The sequence below is a fragment of the Plectropomus leopardus genome, chromosome 2, assembly GCF_026936395.1.
Source record: "Plectropomus leopardus strain MGB_pleo_1.0 chromosome 2, ASM2693639v1, whole genome shotgun sequence".
Classification (NCBI taxonomy): domain Eukaryota; kingdom Metazoa; phylum Chordata; class Actinopteri; order Perciformes; family Serranidae; genus Plectropomus; species Plectropomus leopardus.
The window spans coordinates 8,613,911-8,638,812 of record NC_142177.1 but is presented as its reverse complement, the minus strand read 5'-3'; the positions used below and the strand labels follow the sequence as shown (position 1 = coordinate 8,638,812).

The 24,902-nt window shown below is 39.7% G+C and overlaps 1 protein-coding gene across 1 annotated transcript; it reads left to right on the top strand.

Annotated features, from left to right (window-relative positions):
• The first annotated feature begins 1,747 nt into the window (after nucleotides 1-1,747).
• On the top strand, nucleotides 1,748-24,584 carry etnk2 (ethanolamine kinase 2). Its single transcript, XM_042502276.2, has 9 exons — nucleotides 1,748-2,155; nucleotides 8,504-8,641; nucleotides 8,760-8,881; nucleotides 9,428-9,568; nucleotides 12,736-12,878; nucleotides 14,064-14,147; nucleotides 15,050-15,210; nucleotides 15,316-15,389; nucleotides 17,121-24,584. Exons 1-9 carry the CDS (start codon nucleotides 2,009-2,011, stop codon nucleotides 17,191-17,193), a joined length of 1,083 nt encoding a protein of 360 aa, XP_042358210.1. The 5' UTR covers nucleotides 1,748-2,008; the 3' UTR covers nucleotides 17,194-24,584.
• The last annotated feature ends 318 nt before the right edge of the window (nucleotides 24,585-24,902 follow it).

Sequence of the window (24,902 nt, the reverse complement as noted above, 5' to 3'; positions counted from 1 at the left end):
AAGAAAACAAAAAACAAACAAAAAAATGTGTCACAAGAGGTCAAGAAGCCAGAGTCTCATACAAAAAAAAAAACGGTAAAAAAAGTAAAATGGAGAGTGAAGCTGATCGACCTGTCTAGTATTATATGAATGAATCTGTGATATAAATAGAAAGAAATTGCTAAAGTATGATGGTGTAGAGGAGGGTAAAAACATTTATTTAAAAATAAATACATATCTGATGAATATTTATGTCATACTGAGAGAAAATAAAGTTTATGACAATAAGTAAAAGACTATTTTTTTCATACAGGTGATAGAAGCTTATTACTACGGTATTCTCTAATGTACTCACTAACTTGCAATAATCCTTCTTAAAAATTGTCCCTAAGGGTCAAGCAGTGTCTCAGCTTTTACCTCTTGGCAAAGACATTTTTGTTACTATACTGCCCTCACTTGATTGAATGTTGGTACTGCCTTGGAGGTTGCTGGTGGCTGCAGGTCGTGGTCACTTCTTATAATATCATTGGCTGTTTGTGTGCCCATTTGTGCCTTTAACTTGTCTATTTTAGCATTACTGCACAGTAATGTGAATTTGACTTGGTATTTTTTGGCAACTTTAAACTGATAGTTCATGTAAACTAATAATGATATCAAGACTTTATCATCATACAGCTTTTTGGAGTAGATGTCACACACAAAAAAACAATTTCAGCATAAATTTGAAGGTAAGATTGTAGGTAAGATTGTAAATTTCACTGGTTGTATTTATCAGGTGGCTGTATTTTTCTCTCCTAATAAAAGTTTCCATGCATTAATTACCAAACAGTTATTACACTAAATATTTGGACAAGCGGGATGATCCTTTATTTCTTGGGACCATTCTTCCAAATTACTACTTTCACCTTCAATCACGGTATTTATTGGTTGAAATCAGATCCTACTGGTTTCTGCACATATAGATAAAGTCCACATAAAGCACATTATGTACACTTGTCTAGCTTACTCTATGTTAACTTTCTTTTTGCAGTTTATTGTTTTTTGTACTTCCTCTCCTGAACTAACTTTGTATAAGTTTAAGTTAATGTTTTGTTTTTTTTTTAAGTTACTGTGTAGCTCTCCTCATATTTCCTTTGCTATTTTCTTAATCTTTGCCTGTTCTGTCTCTTGTGCTGCTGCAACACCTCATTTTCACCCTCTGGATGTCCCTGAAGTAAATTCTTGTCAAATGGGGATCCTTAACCTAGTGTTAAACAAAACACTTATATCATGAATAGACAGATCTAATATGATAAAATAAAATAAAATAAAAAAAAACTATAATATAATATAATATAATATAATATAATATAATATAATATAATATAATATAATATAATATAATATGTTTTGCTTTTTGTTTTGTTTTTCAAAATATGACCTGAAAGCAGCGTCTCATTCAAGTAAGTAGAGAAAAGCATTGACATTGTCCTCACAGTTCACATTACAGTAACTTTAGACAGCAGTAAGGCTATTAGTTAGACTACAAAACAAGTTTTTTCAGTCTCCTCAGCCTATACGCTATACAATTACCTGCTTCGATAAAGGCAGTTTCTTTTAAATTTCAAATATGCATTTTTTTCCAAGAAAGCTCGCAGCATGTCACACTACTCTTTATTCGGCTCCTCTCGGACACACTCGGACACACTCGGAGTTGGTGGGCGTGCTCGGTTGTGGTACGTCTCAACCGGCGGTACAATCGGATGATCCCGGGCGGGCGGAGCCAAGTAGGAGGAAATGGTACAGTTGGCTGACTGCTCCCAAGAAAACCGGCGACGAGCATCCATACCCGGCAGTTTGACCGTTCATCTTCGCTGCTTTCAATTCATCTTTACCGCAACAAGACAAATCTCTCAAGCAAAACTCCATTCACTCCCTAAAACACACCGACATTTAGCTACTTATAAACCAAGCAACACTTGTATGCTGCAGTTTCTAGAAATATCTGTGAAGGGCTCGGAGATTAACGTTATAGATAAACTGCTACAGGATGGAGACGCAGATACACGTGCCCGTGGGGTCGCCGGTAATTAGAAAAATTCCCATTTTCGTGGACGAACACAACGTGACGGAGGGGGCCATGAAGCTCATTAAAGAGCTGAGACCGGCGTGGGACACGAGCCATGTCAAGACCAAGGTAACGTTAGCCGCTAAGCTAGCTGTATGCTAGGCTAAGTTAAGACTGACAGCTCTGCAGCATCACCGGGCACGACCAGAGAGCCTGGAGGAGGGCCGTGGAAACAGTAACTATGTTAATATCTTTCAACAAACGACACACCACCATATGCGTTCCGTCCTCTGTTGTTGTACGGAGACGTCTTATTGTAGTCTTAGTAGCAAAATGATAAGGAAACGTTAGCTAAGCTGGCAAGACGCTCTCAGACGTGAACTCTAAGCCAGCAAACTAACGTTAGTAAGTTACCCCAAAGGCAAGTAGGAGAATGTTTCTGCCACAGAGAGCTTTATATGTCCAAAATACACAACATGTAGCTCTACAGAGAGCACGAGAGCCAAGTCATGGTCAGGATGGTGTCAGCGACCAGCTGATGGTGACGTGATGTCAGATTGGCTGAGAAATACGGTGAAACAGACACACCTTATGTGGCTGTGTTATAGCTAGTTTAACTCAGACTGGTTACTGAGATTCAGCATGGCTTTTTTTATGATGTCTCTTTGCTCTCTTGTCAGTTGTTTTTAATCAGGTGTGACTGAATTTTAAATAGTTATACATACATTAACATACAGCTGATGAGCTGGGGCTGGGCATTGTATAGGCAAAATCATGCTGAGAGACCTTTATAATTCTGCTGTAGCATTTAACAAGGCAAAACCATGTTGTCATGAGTACATACAAAGTAAATGAGAAGAGAGAAGCAGGACACACATACAGCTAAAATAATTCATGTCTGTACCTGTTTTACAAGTGAATGTAAAGATGTGTAGACTGAAGTTTGAAATTTAGCTTCAAGTTGAATCTCTTTCAAGTTGTGTGGCTCATGAATTTTCAGTGTCAGGAGCAGAAAGGAGAGGGTCTTGAGCAAAACAATTCAGAGTTTCTGGTATGTTCAGCATTTCTGAGCTGTTACACTCTGTGTATGTATAAGTATATATTTAATGTCAGGAGTTTGTGCTTTTTGTGCTTTGTTAAAGAATTACATATATTTGTGTATGTGTGTGTGTGTGTGTGTGTGTGTCTGTCTGTGTGTGTGTGTGTGTAATAAATGCAAATGTAAACAGACCTTTTTCTATATTTCGTGTTTACATTTTTCTGACGGGATGCGGTGATGTAACTGCTATCTATGAGTATCTGTACAGATTCATATGGCAAAAATGATTGATCTGTACAGCTGCAAGATCATGTGTAACATTTAGTCAGACATTATTTAATCCAACATTACAGGCAGAATGGTGACCAGACATGAAAGATGGACAACGCATCTCCATGTAGTCACACAGTACAAAAAAGTAAAGCCATAAAATCCTGGAAACAAAGGTCGCCGTCTTATGCTGGTGACATCATTTGCGGCCAGAGTCTGTGCTGAAATGATGCATGCATTGTCTAGTTCATGCCCTGTACACACATCCGACCAATTGCAAGCAGCACCATTAATTGAGAGCACACTGATTGGCACACACAGCTGCCAATCATATTGTCAAATCCCGTTGTGGCATCAAATACTTAATTAAAACCAAACTTATGAGAAAAATTAAAATTTGGATGAACACCAGTTTTATAAGACCTACCTTAAATTACAGAAACCATCTCAAAATTGATTTGACATGCACTTTGATCTTTTAGTTTGGCCCGAGTCCTATCCACAATCATGGAAGGGGTGGTGTTTATGACCTACACTGCAACCAGCCACCAGGGGGTAAATGAGACATCTTGGCTTCACTTTTGGGGAGTTTTCATGCCGTCCATCTTGATATACACAAATCATATTTAATGAATATGCAGTGCAAGCTATGTAATGTTAATTTGCATATCCTATCTTATCTTTAACGTTTGTGCAGCACAGAAAGGTAGGCTTAATCTAACCCCTGCCTGCATTTTTACTTGGGTGTTAAGTCGCACCAGGCCCTCAGGAATGTAGCTCAGCCTCGGTTCTTATTTTTACCAGTGGCCACCGGTAGCATTGCAGCAAAACAATCCCCTGTGGCGCAAAAAGCATTTTCTCCATTGATCACCACTGTAAAAGAGACATCTGTAAAACTGTGACAAGGCGCCTCAAACTGAAAACAAGGTTAATTGAATTAGTCTATAATGAATTTTTGACCCATGGTTGTTTAATATTTGTAAAACTTAACTTGAGCAGAACAATTTAGAGTCTATGAGCTAAGCGGGAATTCAAAGGTGAGGCCAGTGAGATGAAAACTACTGTGCATATTCAAGTAAACCTTGAAGCTATACACTTTTTTCAGTGTATACCCGATGTGAGCAGTTTCATTGGAATGAATAAGCACCATCTTGGCGTCTGGTTTCTCGATTTATTATATATTTATGTTTCGGAACCTATCCTCCTAGGTTAGCTTTTTTTGGGGGGGGGTTGCAAGTACTCAAGCATTAAAGCAGTTTAATGCAAGTACTTGAATAACTTAGAATGCCCATCACTAGTACATAAGTATAAGTAGCTGTATATATAGTTTAATTAATTAATTTATTTATTTATTTTGTATGTCAGTTTTACGTGTATGTACTGTGAATGGGTAAAATGACAAATAAAACAAACTTTAAATCTTTACATAAGAAAATATGACTTCTACTATTTACTTTATCTACATATTGTTGCAGCCGTACATGGAATTGAATGAAAATGTATTTAAAAATCTAAACAAAAAAATGTCACAAATACACACAAAACACTTTTGTTAGAAATAAAAGAACAAATTAAAAACATAAGTAAATTACACGACCTCTTAGAAAGATTAAAACAGCGAGTAAAATGAATTTACAAAAGTTGCATCCCCTGATCACTGATGCAAAACTTTTTAGTGCTTATTCTTTTCAAAGTAACATATTAACAGTTTTTTTTCCCATCATAATAAAAAACAGAATGACACAAACAGATGTGTGATAAATTTTGACTACACCATCACCACAAACACAAATGCGTGTCTTATTGAGACACGGTGCTTTTCAGGGCAGGGAAAATGCATAATTGATTCTGTGTAAAATGATCAAGTGACTGACGTGTCATGGCCAGGTCAAAGTCTTTGAATAAGCTCTGACAGTGGACATGATAACACCACATCCTGCCATTAACCTCCAGCGGCACGATTTGAACACAGTTACCCCAACCACGTGGTTACATCCTGCTGGCTAATCTCTTTGCATCCGGTAACCCACCCTTTCACACACCTGCAGCTGAGGATGTGACAGTGTTTACCTCAACCTTTGCTGCTTTTCTCAGTGTCCACCATCCAAACAAGCTTTTTGTCCCACTGGATGCTTTTGTCTAACAGACCTCATATGGCGTTTAACAGCTGCACAACTGGCAAAGTATTCATGAGCCAGATCACAGCAGAAAAAAAGTGAGGAGAGTGTGAGATTAATGTAAAAAAAAGTTGTTTTGGTTGAGTTTCGGAGGATGTTCTGGAGCAGCGGGACCATTGTTTTTATGGGAGCGGGAAGCGCTAAATGTGGTGAGGAGCAGCAGGGCAGCACTGTTGACAGAAACACCTGATTAGCCCCGCCACCTGGACAGGAAGACTTTTACTGTAAATACACACTGTCCATTTCCAAACATCGCACACACACACACTGAGATCTGCAACAGCGGAGTGTGCCAACAGCAACAGAGCAGCCGTCTCCTTTTACAACTTTCTCATGCTGAAGACAGAAAGATTCCTTTCTGCCAAAGAAAGGCAGCTTCGGAGGCCTTGCAGTCATACCACAGGACGCAGACTCATACACGGGAAAAAAATAAAGCGTCAGGCAGTATATGGCAGAATGTTTACCTCTGTCTGGGTCCAAGCTTATCGCTGTCTGTCGATGTATTGATTGCTGGTCTTAGCGGTGTATTGTGTGGCGGGTAGAAGGGATCAGTCATGTGATAGCAAAGGCGTGTATGCTTGTGTATGTACGGTCATAACAGGGATGCCTGCGCGCCCATCTTTGTGGTCAGCCACGTGCGGAATGCCAGATATGCGTGAGTGAGCGTCTGGGCCGGGGGAGATGCAGGCAGCGTGTATGTTGTTATTGTGTTTGCTGCAGTGGGGTGGACTGGCCCACTGGTTCCCGCTGGAGTGATGTTGTCACTCAGATATTTAAGGCCTAGCTTTAGACACAGAGGGCTTTTTGCTTACTCTGCATTTTAGCAGGGACGTTTGACTTAACTTGTTGATTTACTGATGCAACATCAACACCGCTCTGCAGATGAGTCAAGTAGTACCCGGCTACAGTCGGTACACCCAGGGCTCAACTACAAAAATTGCCTGATTACCTGAGTCAAGTAAAATTCTAGTAAGGCTCGCAACTTTCTGATTGGGCAAATGATAAAATAATTAAACACATTGTTTTATCCAGAGCTGATAATAGAAACAGCAAAAAAGTGAGCCATTTCACCTTCTTCTGATCTCTGCTAGGAGTTGCACATGCTCAGTACCGATTGGTCGCTTGCAAGAAATAGACGGTGGCTAATGACAAAGTTTATCAGCCAAAATGCAAACAAGCACTTCAGTTATTCTGGAAACAGCCGTTTAGTTGGGTTAGAGGATTTGAGTGAAACTGCAAATATAAAATGTGCATTGTGCTGCAACTTTGAGAGCAAGGCGAATAATACATGGTTGTTTCTCAAAAGCATGTCAAGTTTCCAAAAAATGACAATGAGGTACCATAACGAGCCATTTGGTGATCAGACTTTGTTGTTTTACGATAACCACAAATAAATAAAACATTTTGTAAAGAGATAAGGAAAAATTGACTTTGGGCAAGTAGATGTCTAACCCACTTCCCCGACTGGGCAAATGAAAAAACCCACATCTACAGACTGTGGCATGCATCAAGGTTTACACTCTATTATCAAGAGTTTTTAAGCAGTCAACAGGGTAAAGCAAAATTATGCTCACAGTTTTAGAATCAAGCATGTTCTCTTTACACTGGTATTTACAGGTGCCTAACCAAATGGAAAATCTGGAGTTATATCAGACAAATCCTAATCAACTGAATCGTATTTAGCAAAATTCATCCATCATGCAACTGTTTTCAAAGCAATAAATGCATCACCACATCAGTTTGTTGTACAGAGTTAGGGCTGTAACCAACTCAGAAATATGTCACTCAAATTGGATTTGGCTATTTAGTAGGAATGTTGGACTTTTTTCCACATAGAGATTGAGCTTGAACAGGGTTCAGGGGGACATTCAGAGTCGCAGCATTGTGTCATAAGCATGTAACATAGTGAACAAGCCAAGTTAGCCGTCTTAGCTCATGACTGCACAATTATTTTTTTTACAGACACTAGTCATCAAACAAAAGCTAGAGACTGTATTGTATTAAGTTTCATCAAGCTGTAAATTCACCACCTTTAAGTGTATGGCATAAGATAACGTTATCTCACAGCCTAACCGGGCAAAGCCTCTCTTCCTTCAGGCAGACTGTTGATTTGAACATTTAACTTTCAGGGGACAGCCCTATAAAACATAAAAAAAATTGTGCCTCAAACACAAAATAAACAGTATATTTTAAAACTCATTAGCGTACAAACACCAGTTTCACTGGAAGGTCTGCACTGAATTTACTGAGATAGCAACTTCTTCTTCGTTGTCATGTTGTTGAGTGGATTTTTGAAATATGGCAATGATTGATCAGTATCTTTTGTGTTTTCAGAGGCTGGTGTGAATACAGCCTGTATTTGGAGAGTGTCTTTTATTGTTGGTTTCCCAGCAGTCTCTTTGGGTGCTGCTAGACACAATATTCACCATTATCCCAATAATGGAAATTCACCACGATAAACTTATCGTGGGACATGACAGTCGGAGTCTGGATAAAGATGCAAGTCAGTCACTTTTTAAGTGAAGTGTTCATTGGTGAAAACCTTTGTAGAGATACTTGTTTGAAATAGTTTTTGCAGCTTGAAGCCATGCACTATATCCAGCCAACTGCATCATGAGTACATGGAGATGACATTAGCATATAGTTTATATTTAATAAAAGATAGTTTTTAAATCATTGAATGTGTCTAAGATGTACATTTTGAATTGCATTAAAAGTGCATCTTGAGGACTAAATCGCTTGGCACTGATGCAATGTGGTCTGTGGTCTGAAGGCAGTTAACGTGGCTCTGTGATACCTTTATCTCATGAAGGTCAGAGCTGCATGGTGTCTGCACTGTTGGTCCTGATCTGAAGACAGCTGATAGCTTTAGAGAACACTCAAGCTTAAGATTTTGTTTAGAAACCTCTACAGTGCTGTGCAGTCAGAGGTTGGGGGTATTCCTTTCTATCTGTGTCAGAGGTTATATAATTTCTTTTCTTCATCTTCCAGCTCTTCACCGATGGAACCACCAACAAGCTAGTGGGCTGCTACGTGGAGGACAGTCCAGAAGACGTGGTCCTGGTGCGAGTATACGGGAACAAGACAGAGCTCATTGTGGACAGAGACAATGAGCTCAAAAGCTTTCAGGTACTGAAAAAGCAAAGGATTGGAAGTGGTTGGTCTTTCCTGCAAAAATAAATGAGTTTCAAAATAGTTTTTCCCCTTTTAATTTGTGCATGTTGTGCATTTTGTGTCTCTTCTCTAGGTGCTACATGCTAATGGTTGTGCTCCTCGCCTGTACTGCACCTTTCAGAATGGCATCTGCTATGAGTTCATGCAAGGTGACGCTCTTGGGACGCAGGACGTCAGGGATCCTTCCTTACTGAGGTTAGGACATAGTTGAGTCATGGGACTACAGGGATTTTACTTTACTTTGCTCAGAGATGGTGCTATCCAGGGATGGTGCTACTCAAGGATGGTGCAACTTGGCAGAAGACTTTGCTCTTTGGTACTATTGTGTTCAGAATCCTACATTCTACATTTTGACACAATCTGCTTTACCATACAGAAATGCCTCAATGCTGCACAGGAAAGAGGCAAATGAAGAAAAAATATGAGACGCTCATACAAATGATAGCTGGCAGATGGTTGATATTTCAAAAACAAATGATCAAAGGTCAATTCTAAAGACAGGTTTGAAATCAGAGAAGTTGAAGTTATTGTAAAGTGCCCCGAGCAGTCGCTACTAATACTCTACTAATAGTCTGCTAACACACATTGTCCTTGCTGTTGGCTTTAAAGCACTTTCATGTCTACTTCAGCTCCATGTGTGTAACAGGATGTTCAGTTGACCTTTTCCAGGAACTTTGAACTTCTATATAACTGGGGACTAAAAAATGTAGTCATCTTTATTATGTGTCTCTCTCCTCTCAGGATGATAGCCAGGGAGATGGCTCGTATCCATGCCATCCATGCACACAATGGCTGCATCCCCAAACCCAACCTCTGGATCAAGATGCGAAAATACTTCTCCCTCGTGGCCACCGAGTTCACTGACCAAGCGTCCAACGTTAGGTAAGATCTGGCCTCTCAGTTGTCTTTAAGTACCTCTCGGTGTGTGCTCCTGCTTGTGGCTCAGCACGCACACATGCAAATAATGATGCAAATAGCTTCTGAAGCACAGCCTAATTTGCCTGTAACATTAGTTATGACGATGGAGTCAATTTGCTCTGAGCCTGATATCAGCACTCAATGAATGCTTTTATTAAACATTTTTACACCAGGATGTTATCCAGGTAAAGAGGTAAAAAGGTATCGGGGATTAAAGTTTCAGAGGTAGTTTATCATGTCATATTACACACAATGTACATGCAGAATAGATAACTGTAGAGTCAGGAAGTGAGAGGATAATGCAGGGGTTAATACTAGAAGGTGTCCTCCTTTTTCTAGATATGACAAGAGTCTTTACAACCACCTGTGCTTTTTAGTGAAAGCAAATTTTTAGTAACACTACTATGACTCCAGACATGACAATGTTGCAGGGTGTCTGCGGGTCCATAAAAAGTCTTAAGATGTCTTATTCAGTTCTATAAATACCAGACCTTCAATGTCATCAAATAGTCTTAAATTTGAATTTATGAGGTCTTAATTCCCGCAAGCATTTCATCTAAATGAATCTAGTCATCTTTTAGTCAAACTGAGTAAAGCTCATTTGCACAAAGGTCCACATTTCTAATGTTACAAATCTTTAAACCCACCACTGAACCTAATAATGTCTTTTTACTTTATACATGCACTTATCTGTTGGTCAAATGTATATTATCCACAGTCACTCGAATAACCACGTCCCTACACAAAGGCTACCTCTGCATGGAACCACATATATACTACTTAACATATACCATGTTTGAATAAGAAAAAGAAGATTTGTTCAAATATCATTCTTAAATTTGGTTTGGTTTGACATTATCTAAAAAGGTCTTGAAAAGCATTAAAAATGCTGTAAATGTAAGTGTCAGATATATTTAGACACTCAGTATTTGTAATTCGGTCCATCACTTTAGTCCAGAGTGAAATATCTCAACACCTATCTGAGGGATTGCCATTAAACATTGTACAAAAATCCATGTTCCCCTGATGAGGAATCCTACTTGCTTTGGGCAATTCACTGACTTTTTTATTTTTATTTTACCTAGCATTATTATTAAGTCAACATTTCAATTTGTTAAAAATTTAATTTATGACCAAATTCCTGCAAAACTAGTAACATTTCCACCTGCTGTGCATTGTGTTTAGTTCTAACTGGAAAGTATTAGTATACTAACTTTCAGTACTAAGACTAATATACCAACATTAAGAGATCATTATTATCATTATTTATTATTTCATGATGGTGATATATCAAACTGAACAACCCCAGAAAAAGTTCGAGATGACAGAAAGTTGTCTTGTTTTGCTGTAACACAGCCAACTGTGACTGGGCAGCTACGTACCCAGCCTGTTCAGTCTGCATCTTCTCTTTGTCATCATCTGTACTGTGTTTTCATGCAGCTAAGTTCACAAAATGGTTGCCCTCATTTGCATATTTGTTTCTCTTATTTATGGTGGACAACTGAACAAGTATGAAATAGTGATCTAATCTCATGTCATAAACACTAGTTGTCAACATGCAGTCAGCTATCATTCCCGTAAGTTGTAAATCCAAGCATTTGCAATACTATCTATATTGTTTATGTTGTTATGGCCGAATATTGAATATAATACTCTTTCCAGAGTTTGCAGGAAGACTAATGCGTTATAGAAATAGTGTGGTTCATTATGGAAGGATAGAACATTTTTGCAATCAAGGCAATAAGAGCTGTTGTAATTTAGAAATCAGGCTGCTTCTAACCAAAGATACTTTAAAACCACACATGAGACTGATGTATTTGGCGTTGTATTTCATGGAAGTGAGTTTTCATCTCAGGAAAGGGCAAAACAGCCCAAGAGTTCAGTCTGAAGATGGTCCGGTTTTGTCCTGGCACCAGACCTAAGCCGTCAAAGGTGGGCAGTTTCATAACCTGGCCAGCTGCCCAGTCACTGCTGCTATCTTTCTTCTGATGGCTATTAGATTAAGTCCAGCATGTGACTTATATAACTGTAACAATAATAGCCGACTGGATTAGGGAGTCTGAGGCATGCAGTGGGCCAGCAGATGTTTGCTCAGCTCAGTGTATCAGGTCACTTTACTCTCTTCCTTGGTTACACAGACAGCTAGAGTGTCCTGGTCCTGGACAGCCGACACTTGTTGCTCTGTGGTCCGAAGCAGATTGTATAAAAGCCCAGATGTTAACCAACATTGTCAGATCATTTTGAGAGATCTGTGTGATGTGTAATATTCCAGTGTGATGCAGAAGTATTCCAGCTCCCATAGATCAACAGTCTTATATTACTGCCGTACACTAGTCAGGGGTTAAACAGTTGAGACTCCCAGCCAGCTTTCTCTCCTCTCCTGCTATCAGGCTAACTGTGGATTAAACCCCATAAGCCCATTACAGGTGGCGCAGGGGTCTCTGCTCAGTGCACCAGCCTGGTTGGCTGAGACACCAACTCAGCGACTTAACCCTCTCACCACTAGCCAGTAATACCACTTTCAGGTCGACACAGATTTAATGTGCGTCATATGACCGGGCTGTACACGGGTCGGCTGTGTGAATGTTCAGCAGGTCTGTATCATATGCACAGAGATAAAAAAGATTAGATATATAAATGAATATAGCTTCAGGAGATGCATGACTGCCATTTCAAGCTTAGTACGTACATGCAGCGATGGCATAAATCAAGTGTATAGTCAGGTCTCACATTGTATTTCTAAAGGAGCAACAGCAGTGTAGCCGTAGTGACTCACACTCCACAGCATTGTGAGTCTCCACTGAGAGCTCATTTCTCTGTAACTGTGCTCCCAGGAGCCAGCAGGCTGGAGTCCCACTGAGCCCGTGTGCTGTTTGTGCATGTTGGTCTCAGCTGTTATCACTGCACATGTGTTCCCACTTTGCGATGATCCCAAAACAATGAAAAGCTGGTTGTTTTGATGAGTAATAACTGGTAAAACTATTTATGTCACTTTCCTTTACAGTGTCCGCAGGGCCAGTGTTTGCAGGCACTTGTGTATGTATATCTGTTACAACAGGTCAAGGGAAGAAACTATGGAAAATGTGTGTGTGAGATAAAGCTGACCTCTCTTAATCTCCATCCCTGTCCAGAATCCAGCAGGAGGTTCCCAGCAAGGCTGTGCTGGAGCAGGAGATGGTGTGGATGAAGGAGCATCTGTCCACTCTGGGCTCCCCTGTGGTGCTCTGTCACAATGACCTGCTGTGCAAGAACATCATCCACAACAGTAAAGAGGGTGGGTACCTAAGCGTTTTCTATGGAACAAAAGGTTTGCTGTGAGGGCAATGTAACATCCAAATCAAGACTTCCTCCTACTTTGGGCTTCGAGGCAGTGGTGGATAAAGTACCAAAAAGCCATATTTTGAAAGTACAGATTTCTTGGCATAAAACAACTTTGGCAGAAGTTAAAGTCACCATAGGCTATTACTCAAGTAAAGAACTTAAAGTATCTGATATTTACTGTACTTTAGTATCCAAATTAATGTTATTATAATAAATGTAATTAAGTATTAAAAGTAAAAGTACAAGTGCATTATTTTTAATAAAAAAGCTAGCGATTAAAATGGTGAGAATTGTGAGGTTTATTTCTTCATAACATGACTCACAGACGTAAGCCCTTTGCTCTTCCAAGGAGCATAGGCCATTGACGTATTCTTCATAACATACATAAGAAAAAATGTTGTTTCCACAACTTAAAAAGAGTTAAAGAACAAAATCCATTTTTCCTTTCTCCGTATTCCTTTAATCATCAGTTTGGCCCTTCACCCCTTCCTTCCCTATTTTGTAGAAAGTAACTAAAATGCTAGGGGGGAAAGTAGTGGAGTAAAGGTATATGTTTTATTTAGGAAATGAAGTGGAGTACAATTGAAATTTGACAGAAATATAATAATTCAAGCAAAGTACAGATAGTCCCAAAAAATACTTAAGTACCGTAACAAAGTATTATGACTTTGTCACATTACATCACTGCTTTGCAGGTAGAGTAACAAGCAAGAACAACTGTGAATACTATGTATGTATTGAGGAAGTGGAGCTGATGATTGATCGGAGAATCATTTTTTCACCTTATTTTTTCCTTTTTTTTCTGGGGGTCATTTTTGCCTTTTTTGCTACGATAGCTTGGAAAAGACAGGAAACATGAGAGAGAGAGGAGGGACAAACCCAGGGCACACAATTTATCTAGGGGGTAGAGAAAACTATAGGTTACCCCGATTTTTTTTAACTTTTAAGATTTTTCTTTTTTGCTGTTGCAGTTTTTGTGGCATATATTTTTCTGTGGCAGCCTGCAAAAGGTTGCCAGCACAAACAACTAACCTTTTCCATCAATGTTACCAGTGATTGTCATCCTTTGCCACAACCTGAATGTTTTTGAGCACTGATATATACGTTACATTTTACATGTCTTCTTGTTGTCTCACAGGTCATGTTCGCTTTATAGACTACGAATACTCCAGCTACAACTACCAGGCCTTTGACATTGGCAACCACTTCAATGAATTTGCAGGTTTGTTGAACCACATTTGTTCGGTAGAATATAGATCGGATCTTTTGAAGTGGGGTTGTATGAGGTTCTTATCCGTAGTCAGTGTATTACGTAAAGTAGGTGTCAGTCTGCGAGGCCTCCGTTTGGAGAAGCAGGCAGGAGTACCGACACAGAAGCTAAGCAATGTAGTTTTGTAGATGGGGGCAGCAGCAAAACTTGTTTTAGCCATCTAAAAAAACAATATCAATATAAGTGTATGCTATATTTTAAACATTTTCACTGCTTTACTTTGCCGTCAGAAAGTGTTTTCTGATGGGGAACTGAAGCTGTGAAATAGCTCTCTTCAGAGCCAAACTCCATTGAGAAAAACAGTGATTAAATATTGTTGAACTCAGGAGCTACTGGCCTACCACTGTCTCAATCAGCTAGTTTATTTCTGTTATTGTGTGACCTTGGTGTTTGAAAAGGTTAGTTTGGATTGAACAAAGTCACACAATAACACAAATTAACTAACTGATAGAGGTGGCAGTAGACTGGCAACTCCTGAGTTCAGTGAGCCAAAATTAATGAAAATGAAAATGATTGTTTTTGTCAGTAGAATCTGGTGCCTTTTCACAAAAACACTGATGATGAACTGAAGTTTACAGCATTGCTGTCAGAACAAACTGTATTCCGGAACGGCATACAGAGTTGGAAGTTTTTGTTAGATAGCAGAAACAGGCAGTAGTACATTGATTAGCTTCTGTGTTGGCACTCCTGACACATTTCAAAGCTGGGGGGCATGCCAACAGACATTTACTGTATCTAATACATTGACCTTGGACCCCATACAACCCTACTTCAAAAAGTCCAAACTGTCCTTTTGATGTTATATCCAACCAGTGTGTCTCCTTACACAACTCTGTGTTAATGTTTGCGGTCAGGAATGGCGGAGCTGGACTATGGGCTGTACCCCAGCCGGGAGATGCAGATGGACTGGCTCAAAGTGTACCTGCAGGCATACAAACTCTTCACCAAGAAAACGGAGGAGGTCAGCCCACGAGAGCTGGAGACACTCTATGTACAGGTCAACAAGTTTGCTCTGGTAAGGAGGAATATGTTAGCAGAAACACACCCTCTCTTACACACTCACACCGGCAGTGCCTCACGTTACTGTAAAACACCTGATAACTGATTTGTCTCTCTCAAGGCTTCTCACTTCTTTTGGGGCTTTTGGGCGCTCATCCAGGCCAAGTACTCCTCCATCGACTTTGACTTCCTCGGGTAAGTTGCTGTGTTTGTGTTTAAGACTTTGTGTAGTGACCCCCCACCTTGTAGGATATTAAATAAGTGATAGGTTGGACTATGTGTCTGAAAGAATCTGTCTGCGTGAGTTAAACAGAGCATTGTGAAAGACTGAAATCAAAAACCCAAAAGCCAAGTCTCGCATTTCCGTTGTACGCATTAATACCACTCAACACTTCTGCCCACACACCTGTAACACACACGACACCAGATTTACCTCCCCAAGTAGTTCACAGAGAGGATGTAGACTTAAAGAAGTAAATGGATGGCAACCCAATCGCTTCCGCCTCACTAAGGCAGTGCGAGAGTCAACTTTAGTTATAAAGGGCTTTATTTACATGTTTAACTGCATTTAAAAACATCTTTCAGCCTTCTCATTGTGTAAGAATAAATGAATCACTACAAATACAAATATAAAAGTAATAGAGTGCTCCAGGGATGATGCTTATTTTCTAGGCTGACGCTTAAATTTAGCCTTACCCTGGTTCCCTCATCAACAAGCAAATGGGATCTTTCCCTCAAGTTTTCTATTATGGCAGAAAATTAGCTCTGTGGCAAACAAATCTTTATAATACTTGCACGTTTTGTTCAGCAAATAATCTTCACCACTTCGACACCACTTTTATGATTTTTTTAAGCCTGAATGCAGTTGAAGTTAAAAAAACTAACAGGCCATAAATGAACTAACTGCGGTTGTATGACTTAATATCGCCACTACAACAAGGCTGTAAAGCTGTGTTCGGCGTGGCTTGCAGTGATGATGTTCTTTGGACTCATTTGGCCATTTGTTAGCAACCACCTTTTTTAAGAAACATTAAAGCTTTAAAGTTTAAAAGCGGGATATTTGCTGATGTATTTTATGGCGCAGGACAAAACCTGAAATTTTCTTAAGCTTGTCTTAACTACTGACCCCCCTCAGTCCTGAAAAAAAAATCATTTAAATGCAAGCTCGGCCTGACCAGTTTACCACAGAGAACACTCAGATTACCCCACACACACACACACACACTCTCACACACACACACACACACACACACACACACACACACACACACACACACACATTCACACATTCACTCACCGAGGGAGCATGACTTCATTCTCTGGATGCCATTACGCCACTGTATCTTTAAATAGTAAAAAGTGGTTTGCTGCTATATTAATGCTCTGAATGTCACATACAGAACCTTTAACCAAAAGAAAAAATACATTTTTTATCAACATTTTAGGCTATCAATTTTACATATTTTGTGCTCTTTTGAGAAATGAAAAAAATATGTGCAATATCTGCCTTATCATATGAGTTCACTGTATATACTCTCAGGGGAGCGATCACACTGAGACGCATTGCACCAGGTGTGACCACTTCAAAAATGCCTTGGAAGTGCATCTGGAAAAACAGCAGGGAGAGCCTGTGGAGCGGGGCTGCGTGTGCGTGGCCAAAAGTGACATTGACAAGTGGTGTGACTCTGCACTTTGAGCAGAAAAGTTGAAAATATTTTTACTTCAATACGTACCCAAAAACTGCCAGAAAAATGTGTCGCACAGCAGCTTCTGTAAAGATGCTTCTGTAACAATGCTTCTGTAGCGACGCTTTTGTAGCGACGCTTCTCGGTGTGATTGGCCTCTAACACATGAAGATATGAAAATTCAAACTTGTGGCTATTTTCCTCCTCCTGTGCCCTCAACACCCTGTGACTCCTCCTGTAGGTACGCTGTGCTCCGTTTCAACCAGTACTTCGAGACCAAACCTTCAGTGATGGCTCTGCAGATCCCAGAATGAGGAGAGACGGAGAAAGACAGACTGCGGAGAGAAGACAGGTGGGAGGGCCTTACAGGTTCTATGCTGGGACTTCCTGTAGGATGGGAACTCTTCTCTGTGAGCCAGCTGCTTGGTCTACCCAGCAAACCTTTTTCTGCAACAAGCGCAATTACTCTTTCATTGCTCCAACGTAGCTCCACGTCTGTCACAACTTTAGCTCAAGAATGATGAATTTTTCATGAGTTCTGCGTGTATGTTTGTGAGTGTACGCTCGTGTACGTCTTTTAATTTATTTTGAGAAACCCTGACGTCTCGCTCTCCCTCTTCTGGCAGCTGAACAAGGCGTAGTGAGCAGAGCCGTGTGAGTTTAGGGTATAGAGATCACAGACTTGCTTAGATGTCTGTCACTCTGGCGCCAAAATGTTCCACAACGCTGGTAATGAAGGTCAAAAGAGGGACAAGACTGTTCAGGAAGCTTTGATGCTGACACTGACGGATAGTGTGTCCTGCTCTCTGTGCACTGTATCTATGGCTCAATGCCATGGCCTTGCTGCAGTTAGAAACTGACTACAGCGGCATTCACCTGGGATTCCTCAGATTTTGCATGTGGTGTGTGTGGTGAGACCATCCCTCCTCCTATCTGCAGATGTTTTAACACTTTAAGTTCTGATTTGCGCGATTCTTCCTCTTTTTTCCTCCATCTTTGATGCTAGGTGCTCGTAGCCACGGTATTTCTGCACTTCGCTTCCCAGAGATCACGTGCATCAAGCACTGTGGGCGGTACTGCGTCATCTCTTACCTTCTGTTGTTGCACTTTGTGCTTCCTCTTATAGTTATTCCAAGCAAACTGCTGCTGCTAGAAATGTAAAACAAACTTCTCCGTGTGCTAGCAGACCCTGGAAGGATCTACCAGACACCAAGTGCGTGAAACAGCTAATGGAATAGCTTTTCACGGACAGGCTGTAGGTTGAATCACTATTGTGTTATAGCAATTGGTGATAGAGTGTCTAAATGCATTTATTTATTTATGTCAAGAAGTGTGGATTATTTAACATCTCAGGTGAAACAGCTCTTCAGTTTGGGTTGTTTTGTGTTGAACTGGGAAGTGATGTGGAGCAGGAGGGGAGATGGATGTCGCGTAAAAAGAGGGGACCTATGTAAACGTCACTCTCAACTCTGTGTGCATTTGTCCTCAAACTGTTTTCCACCTCCTTGACTTTTATGGTCGCGGCGAATCGCTCCGTTAAACTTTCCATTTAAACTTTCCAGACCTCTTGGAAAATCCCAACCCCGTCACCCCCATTGCCAACCCCTCCTCCTTCTATCTTTTATGCCCTCCAGTGTCTGCTCCCTCCTCAGAGTTTTGTTTCATACCTTCCTTTGTCTGTTGAGATGTAGGTAGTAGCACCCCTTACACAGTCCATCTTACCATCAGAGACTCTTCTCAGCCCCAAACTGTAATCCATTCCCATTCACATCCCACATTTGGAGCCAAATTTTGTTACGTAATCAGATTGCAGATTGCATAAGTTATATATGGGGTCAAATCAACTGTAGCTTTCAAAAAGAGGCAGGGATCGGTTAGCTTAGGCTGTGTAGCTGCCATGACGTCATCTATTACTTTGACAGAAACACATCTGACACTCCATTTAAACATTTAAACAGACATTTAAAACAATAAACAGACACACACACAGTGTCCATAAAAAATCAAAAATAGTGCAGGTCCACTGATTTCATACATCAAAGTCTGTCTCCAGGTGGTGACGAGTGCTACTTGATATATAAAAGAAGTTGAAATCTACGAGTTTAAAAATAGAAAACAATTTTAGAGGTTAGGAGTAAGAAAGAGGTGAGCTTACCAGAGCACACTTCTCATTTCTTGCTGGAGGCTACCTGCTCTTGCAAATATGGTACCACTACAAACACACCCAACTAGAGGCCCTCTTCTTCTGGAGTCCCCCATAGGACTGTAAATTGGATTTTTTTTTTTACGCAGAAGACAAAACAATTTTAGATCCTGTTTGAATTGTGCAATGAATTACATATATAATGCTTGTCAATTCAAAAATATATATTTTTGCGTGAAACTGTTCAGTAAACTGCGTCTGTAATCTGAGTTTGAAAACTATATATGTCATCAACACCAGACAGCTAGCTAGGTAGGTAGAAAGGTGACTTCGCTATCGTCTGTGCGCAAATAGAACATTATCCTACCTGATGTGCTTTAAGCAGCAGCTGCTGGTCTTTTTCATCAGCTGGAAAGAATGAGTGGGACCAGTTGCTCACATGGGTACATCGCAGTACAAAACACTGACATTTTAGCTTCAGCAAGAGAGAACACTTTCACTTAGGCCATGGTATTTCTACTAACATATTACATACTTACATGATTACCAAATTACATACACAATTTTTGCTTGAAAAATCATGTCATTTCTTTCTTTGTCATTTCTTTCTAATCAGCTCTGCTCTACTCAAGTTTTTCTCCAGAGCCACAGAAGACTTTATACAACTGTTTTTAGAGTAGCCACAAACATGACAAGTAAACTAAGCTTCATGTGTTAAATCAGTGGAGTGGCCCTTTAAGAAGCACAGTCGGTCTTAATGGTCCTTATTATAAAAATTCATTTTTCTTTATTTTTATGTTTTGTTTTTTTTTAAGATTGTTTTTTCAGCTTTTGCCTTTATTATAGATAGGACAGCTTTAGCGTGACAGGGTAGAGAGAGGGGATGACATGCAGCAAAGGGCCGCTGCTGTGGCGAGGACACAGCCTCTGTACGAGGGGTGCCTGCTCTACCCGATGAGCTACTGGGCGCCCCGTTGCTTATACATTTTTTCTTCTTTTTTTCCTCATTCTGGCCATTCGTAGCTCAAAAGTGTTCATATTTAACTTTAAACACATAACTTGTTTCCTTTTATTCAGTTGGCCTTAAATCAAATTCTGCTAAGTCTGTAAAAAGGTCCAGTCTAATTTTCAGTTGTTTTTTTTTAAAGAAGCAGATACTTTGACACTGACCAGCCACTTTGTAAAATCTTGATACAGTACAACTACTAACATTATAATGAACTGAAGCACAGGATTCACTCCTTTTCCTCATCATTTCCCCATCACAGTCACTGATGTGAATACACTGGACTGATAGACACAACACTTCCATGGATGAATCTGAGCTTCAGATCTTGTCTTCTGAAGCTGTTTCCAGAAATGGAACGTGTCCTCTCTCTCTCACCCAAACACTCCCTTCAGGATACCCAGCCACACACAGGCCCAGCAGGGGGAGACACTGAGCCCTGACCTTTGTCCTCCTCTGCAGGTCTCATGTAACTGATAAGCTTAATAATTTACCAAGCGAGCAGCAGCCCTTCAGAACAGCAGAAGAGACACTAACTGATGTTAATGGTTTTCAGTCTGGACCATTAACCTGAGAACGTGTTTCTAGAGGGACTGCATTTATATTGAAATGTGTGAGGGGTTCTTATCCTTGGACAGGATGATCCGAGCCTTCTGAATGTGAAATTATAACTCATTTTAGGTGGCTGATGCGAAATGGGTTTAAAGGGACAGTTCATCCCAAAATTGAAAACATCCATTTTGTCTCTTATCTGTAGTGCTGTTTATCAATCTAGATTGTTTTGGTGTGAGGTGCAGTGTTGGAGATATCAATTGCAGAGATGTTTGCCTTCTCGCCAATCTAACAGAACAAGATGGCAGTCGGCTTGTGGTGCTCAAAGCGCCCAAAAAGTACATTTGAAAAACTAAACAGTGATGTCTCTTTCCAAAAATCATGACTCGGTTTCTCAAAATAATACACAGCCCATGTTGTGAGCAGTTTCATGTAGGAACTATTTTCTTTCTACTGAACTACACCTGCTAACCGAATCACTGTGCAAAAGATAGAGTGCACCTATTAATGAACAAGAGGCTTGTGTTTGTGACAGCACGAGATGAAAACATTAATGGCGTCCTCCTCTGCTGAGCTGTAATGTTAACCCGTTCAGTAGTGCTAGGTGAGCTGGCAGTAGATGCACGCTTCCCCCTGTGCAGTAATACAGTTGGTGGGTATAGTGTGGTAGAAAAAAATAGTTCCTACATAAAATTTCTGACAACAAGGTCCGTGGATTATCTCAAGTTATCGGGTCATCATTTCTGGAAAGAGACATTGCTGTTGAGTTTTTCAAACTCTGAATGCTTTGAGCACCACAAGCCGAGTGCCATCTGGTTCTATGACACTGGATAGAAAGCAAACATCTCTACAGCTGAAATCTTAAACACTCAGCGACTCACCCTAAATAAATCTAGATTAATAAATATCACTACAGAAAAAAGGAAAATATGTGGTTTTGATTTGAGGAACTGAACTGTTTCTTTAAGTAACTTAGTGAAAGAAGGACTCATATGTTGGCACATATTTGGAAATATTTGGCGAAATTGTCTTGAAATAGCTCAGATGACTCACGTCAGTAGTGCATTTAATTTTTCTTTTGAGGATAATCAAGAGGCCATTATTTTAGTAATCTAGTAATCTGCTTAGTAGATTTGCAGACAACGGCCAAATTAGTAAACTTGCTGCTTGAGCGCACAATCCTAATACCGTGGTAGGAATTCAGCCTGGATAAAAAAAGGCATTTGCACTCACTGAATTTCTCCATTCACTTAAATAGCTCAGTCTGACCCTGAGTGGAACTTCTACGTTGACACAGTTTTGGATTTTGGAAGAGAAAAGTTAGGGCAGGTTTATTTAGTTTCCTCGAGCACTCTAGCTGTCACTGATGTCAGAGGCTAGAGCTAAATGTAGGGTTGAACTGAAAACACATTCCACACAGAATTGAGGTTGGCCTAAAAACTTTGCTCTCATTCAGGGGCGTACTAATATATTAGCAGCTGTTTGGCTCATTGGTCACCTTACCCACTGTGTTGTATAGCATGAAAAAAGTTTGGCACTAAAATCATCTCTGTGTTACTAAAATTGTTTAGTCAAGTGTTTATTGTAAAGGCTACAGCATGCATTAGACGCTGCAATCTAAAACCACTGAAGTACTCTGAACCTCACATTTTTTTTGGAAAGGTCACCCTCCACGAAAAAACATGGACACATAATCAAAAATCCTAACTTAAGCTTGAGGCCTTCTATCATGCTTAAAATAATTGTTATGTCTTGAAAGAGTAATAAATATCAGGCTGAAAAGCAGAGTTTTTAACTGTATTTTGTGGTAGAAAGTTTCAACTCTATTGAACCACACTGCACACTTGTGATCATACCTCACAGTGACGTCACGGTGTACTAACGCCCTGGAGTACAAATTCACATCACTGCAGCAAGTTTAGAAATTAAACTATTACAAAACTTTTATTAAGTCTCAAGTGACTTATTTCAGCTCACAGTTCAGTTACTAGCTTTTTCGGGAGCTTTCAGTTGCATCAGATGGTCTTTGTCAACAGAGAGGGTTAGCTCAGTTGTCATGGTGATGAATCCGTTGACATTCATTGTCTGGTAAAAGCTAGAAAGCCACAGGGTGGCCTTCTAAAACCGAATTTCTAAATTATCATATACTATGTTATATGTTTTTTCTTAATCGACAAATGTCTCAGTTGCGTATGTGGATATACCGACACATATCTGTACTGAAACTATTTCGTGGCACTAAGTGAGAAAACGAAATTTGTGACAGATCTCTATTAATTTTAACATGTTTACCAAAAAGTTAGCTAAAGGTTTTGCACTGTTGACTGCACTTACAATCCACGTCTGTACACGCACAAAATATTCCAGTTTTTCCCCTTGTTTTTAAAGAAGTCATTCCTAATAAGCTGTGTTCATGGCTAATGAAAATGAATATTCCATGAATGTTCCTGCTTACATGCAGCCGTGCATACTCTTATTAACGTACCCTAACATGTTGTTTGTCACCTCAAAAATCAACATCTCTACCCCAGCCTTACAAACTGCTGGCAAGTTGGTTTGTCAGAAATTGCAGTAAAAACCCCTGTTGAGATGCATACACATATAGATGTGCTATATACGTGTCCAAAGAATGCTGCTAAAAGCAAATACCTAACTAATACCTATCTAAATACATATCTTACATGTCTTAATCAGAAATTTTACATTCAGAATAAGACGTAATTAGGGTGCATGTAAACATATCTAATGAGAAGTATAAATGCTAAGAAGTATAATTTTCATACTTAAAGTAATGTCAATTTCGTAATTATATTACTAGTCGAAAAGATGACTGACAGAGTTCTCATTTCATAACACACTGGGTAAGGTGAAAAGAAGCCAGGCAAGAACTTCCTGTCTAATTTGTCTGTTTTTGTGGTGACCGCGATAGTGTCCCAGACAACCGTCTCAATTTCCTGTCTCTGTTGGCCGTCAAACATTTCACTCTCTTTACATTAGGCTTTATTCCGTGTTTTAAAGCAGTTTTAAACAGGGTTTATTTATTGAGTGAATCTAACATTGCGTTTCACACCTTTTTCTTTTGTTGTTTTCTAATCATACCAAAATGGTTAGCTTCAGAGGGTTTGCATTGCAGTTCGTTTGAGATTAACTGTTTTTGTGTGTGAATGTACTAACTTGATTTTAAGAAGCACTGTACAGATAACTGATTTTTTTTTCCTTTGTATGCTGATATTTACTTATTGTAAAAGCTTTGAGCGCTGTGTAAAGGGACCCAGCATCTAACGTGCATATGTGACTTTGTAAATGTACTCATCCACTGCTCAAGTAGATGCTGCGTCAGCGTGTGCGGTCAGCGAAGATGGAGGATGTAAATACTGTAAGAAATACTGTGAAAAGCTTACTGTACAGTGATCCTTCACACCTCTGTAGGAGTGGCAAGAAGAATTATTTAACAGTTGTCAGTAAACATTTCCATTAAAATGTATAAAATAATAAAAAGAAATGTCTCTGTGCTTTTCATAGGTGTGCTGTCAAAAGTTTTGGGAATCTAAAAAACAGCTACAAATATTTCTTCTTTTAAGTCTCCTGTTTCCTCCTGTTTGTGTCTGTACCAGCTGACCTGGTGCCTCATCCTTAACAGGAGGAAGGAAGGAGAGAACTTGTGCTTTGGGACATCCTGCCCAAACCAAAGCTCACACTCACGCTAACACACACACATACACAGGTGATTAAAATGTGATATCTAAAGAATGTCTGTTTTGGTAGCATTTGAATGAAGACTTACGGAGATATCGATGTTAAATGATTCTGCATAATATTCAAAATATAGAGTGACATACTTCTGTGCTTTTTGCATTTGTGATGCCCTCTAGTGACAGACTATCCCAAGACTGCTGAGCAAACCTTGGACAAAGCATCTGCACTGTGCTCCAAGTTTTTTTTTTTATTTATGAGTAGTATTTGAAACTGATATAACTGATATGACTTATCAAAAAAAAAGATAATGGAGGATCCTGTCAAAGGTTTTGGGTCAATTGGACCAGTGGTCTGGGACTAGTTTGCAAAAGTATGATTTAGAGAAAATTGAGAAAGAGCTGCAAATTAAAGCAAAAGACTTGGAAGAAAATGCCGTAGCATATGGGGAAAAAATGTCATCATAAAGTGTGTTGAAAAAAAAAGTCAGTATATTGTGTAAAAACATGAAAAAGAAAAAGAAAACAAAGTTCATGGTACAGTATGTTGTAAAAACAAGAAAAAAATTGTAGAGCGGGTCCAAATCCTGACAAAATGTCATAGTATAGCATGTCTAAAACATTGAAAAA

Coding starts and splice junctions, on each gene's coding strand:
- etnk2 (XM_042502276.2), top strand. CDS start 2,009: ATGGAGACGCAGATACACGTGCCCGTGGGGTCGCCGGTAATTAGAAAA. Junction 9,569..12,735: donor GACCAAGCGTCCAACGTTAG/GTAAGATCTGGC, acceptor ATCCCTGTCCAG/AATCCAGCAGGAGGTTCCCA. Junction 15,211..15,315: donor AGGTCAACAAGTTTGCTCTG/GTAAGGAGGAAT, acceptor GTCTCTCTCAAG/GCTTCTCACTTCTTTTGGGG.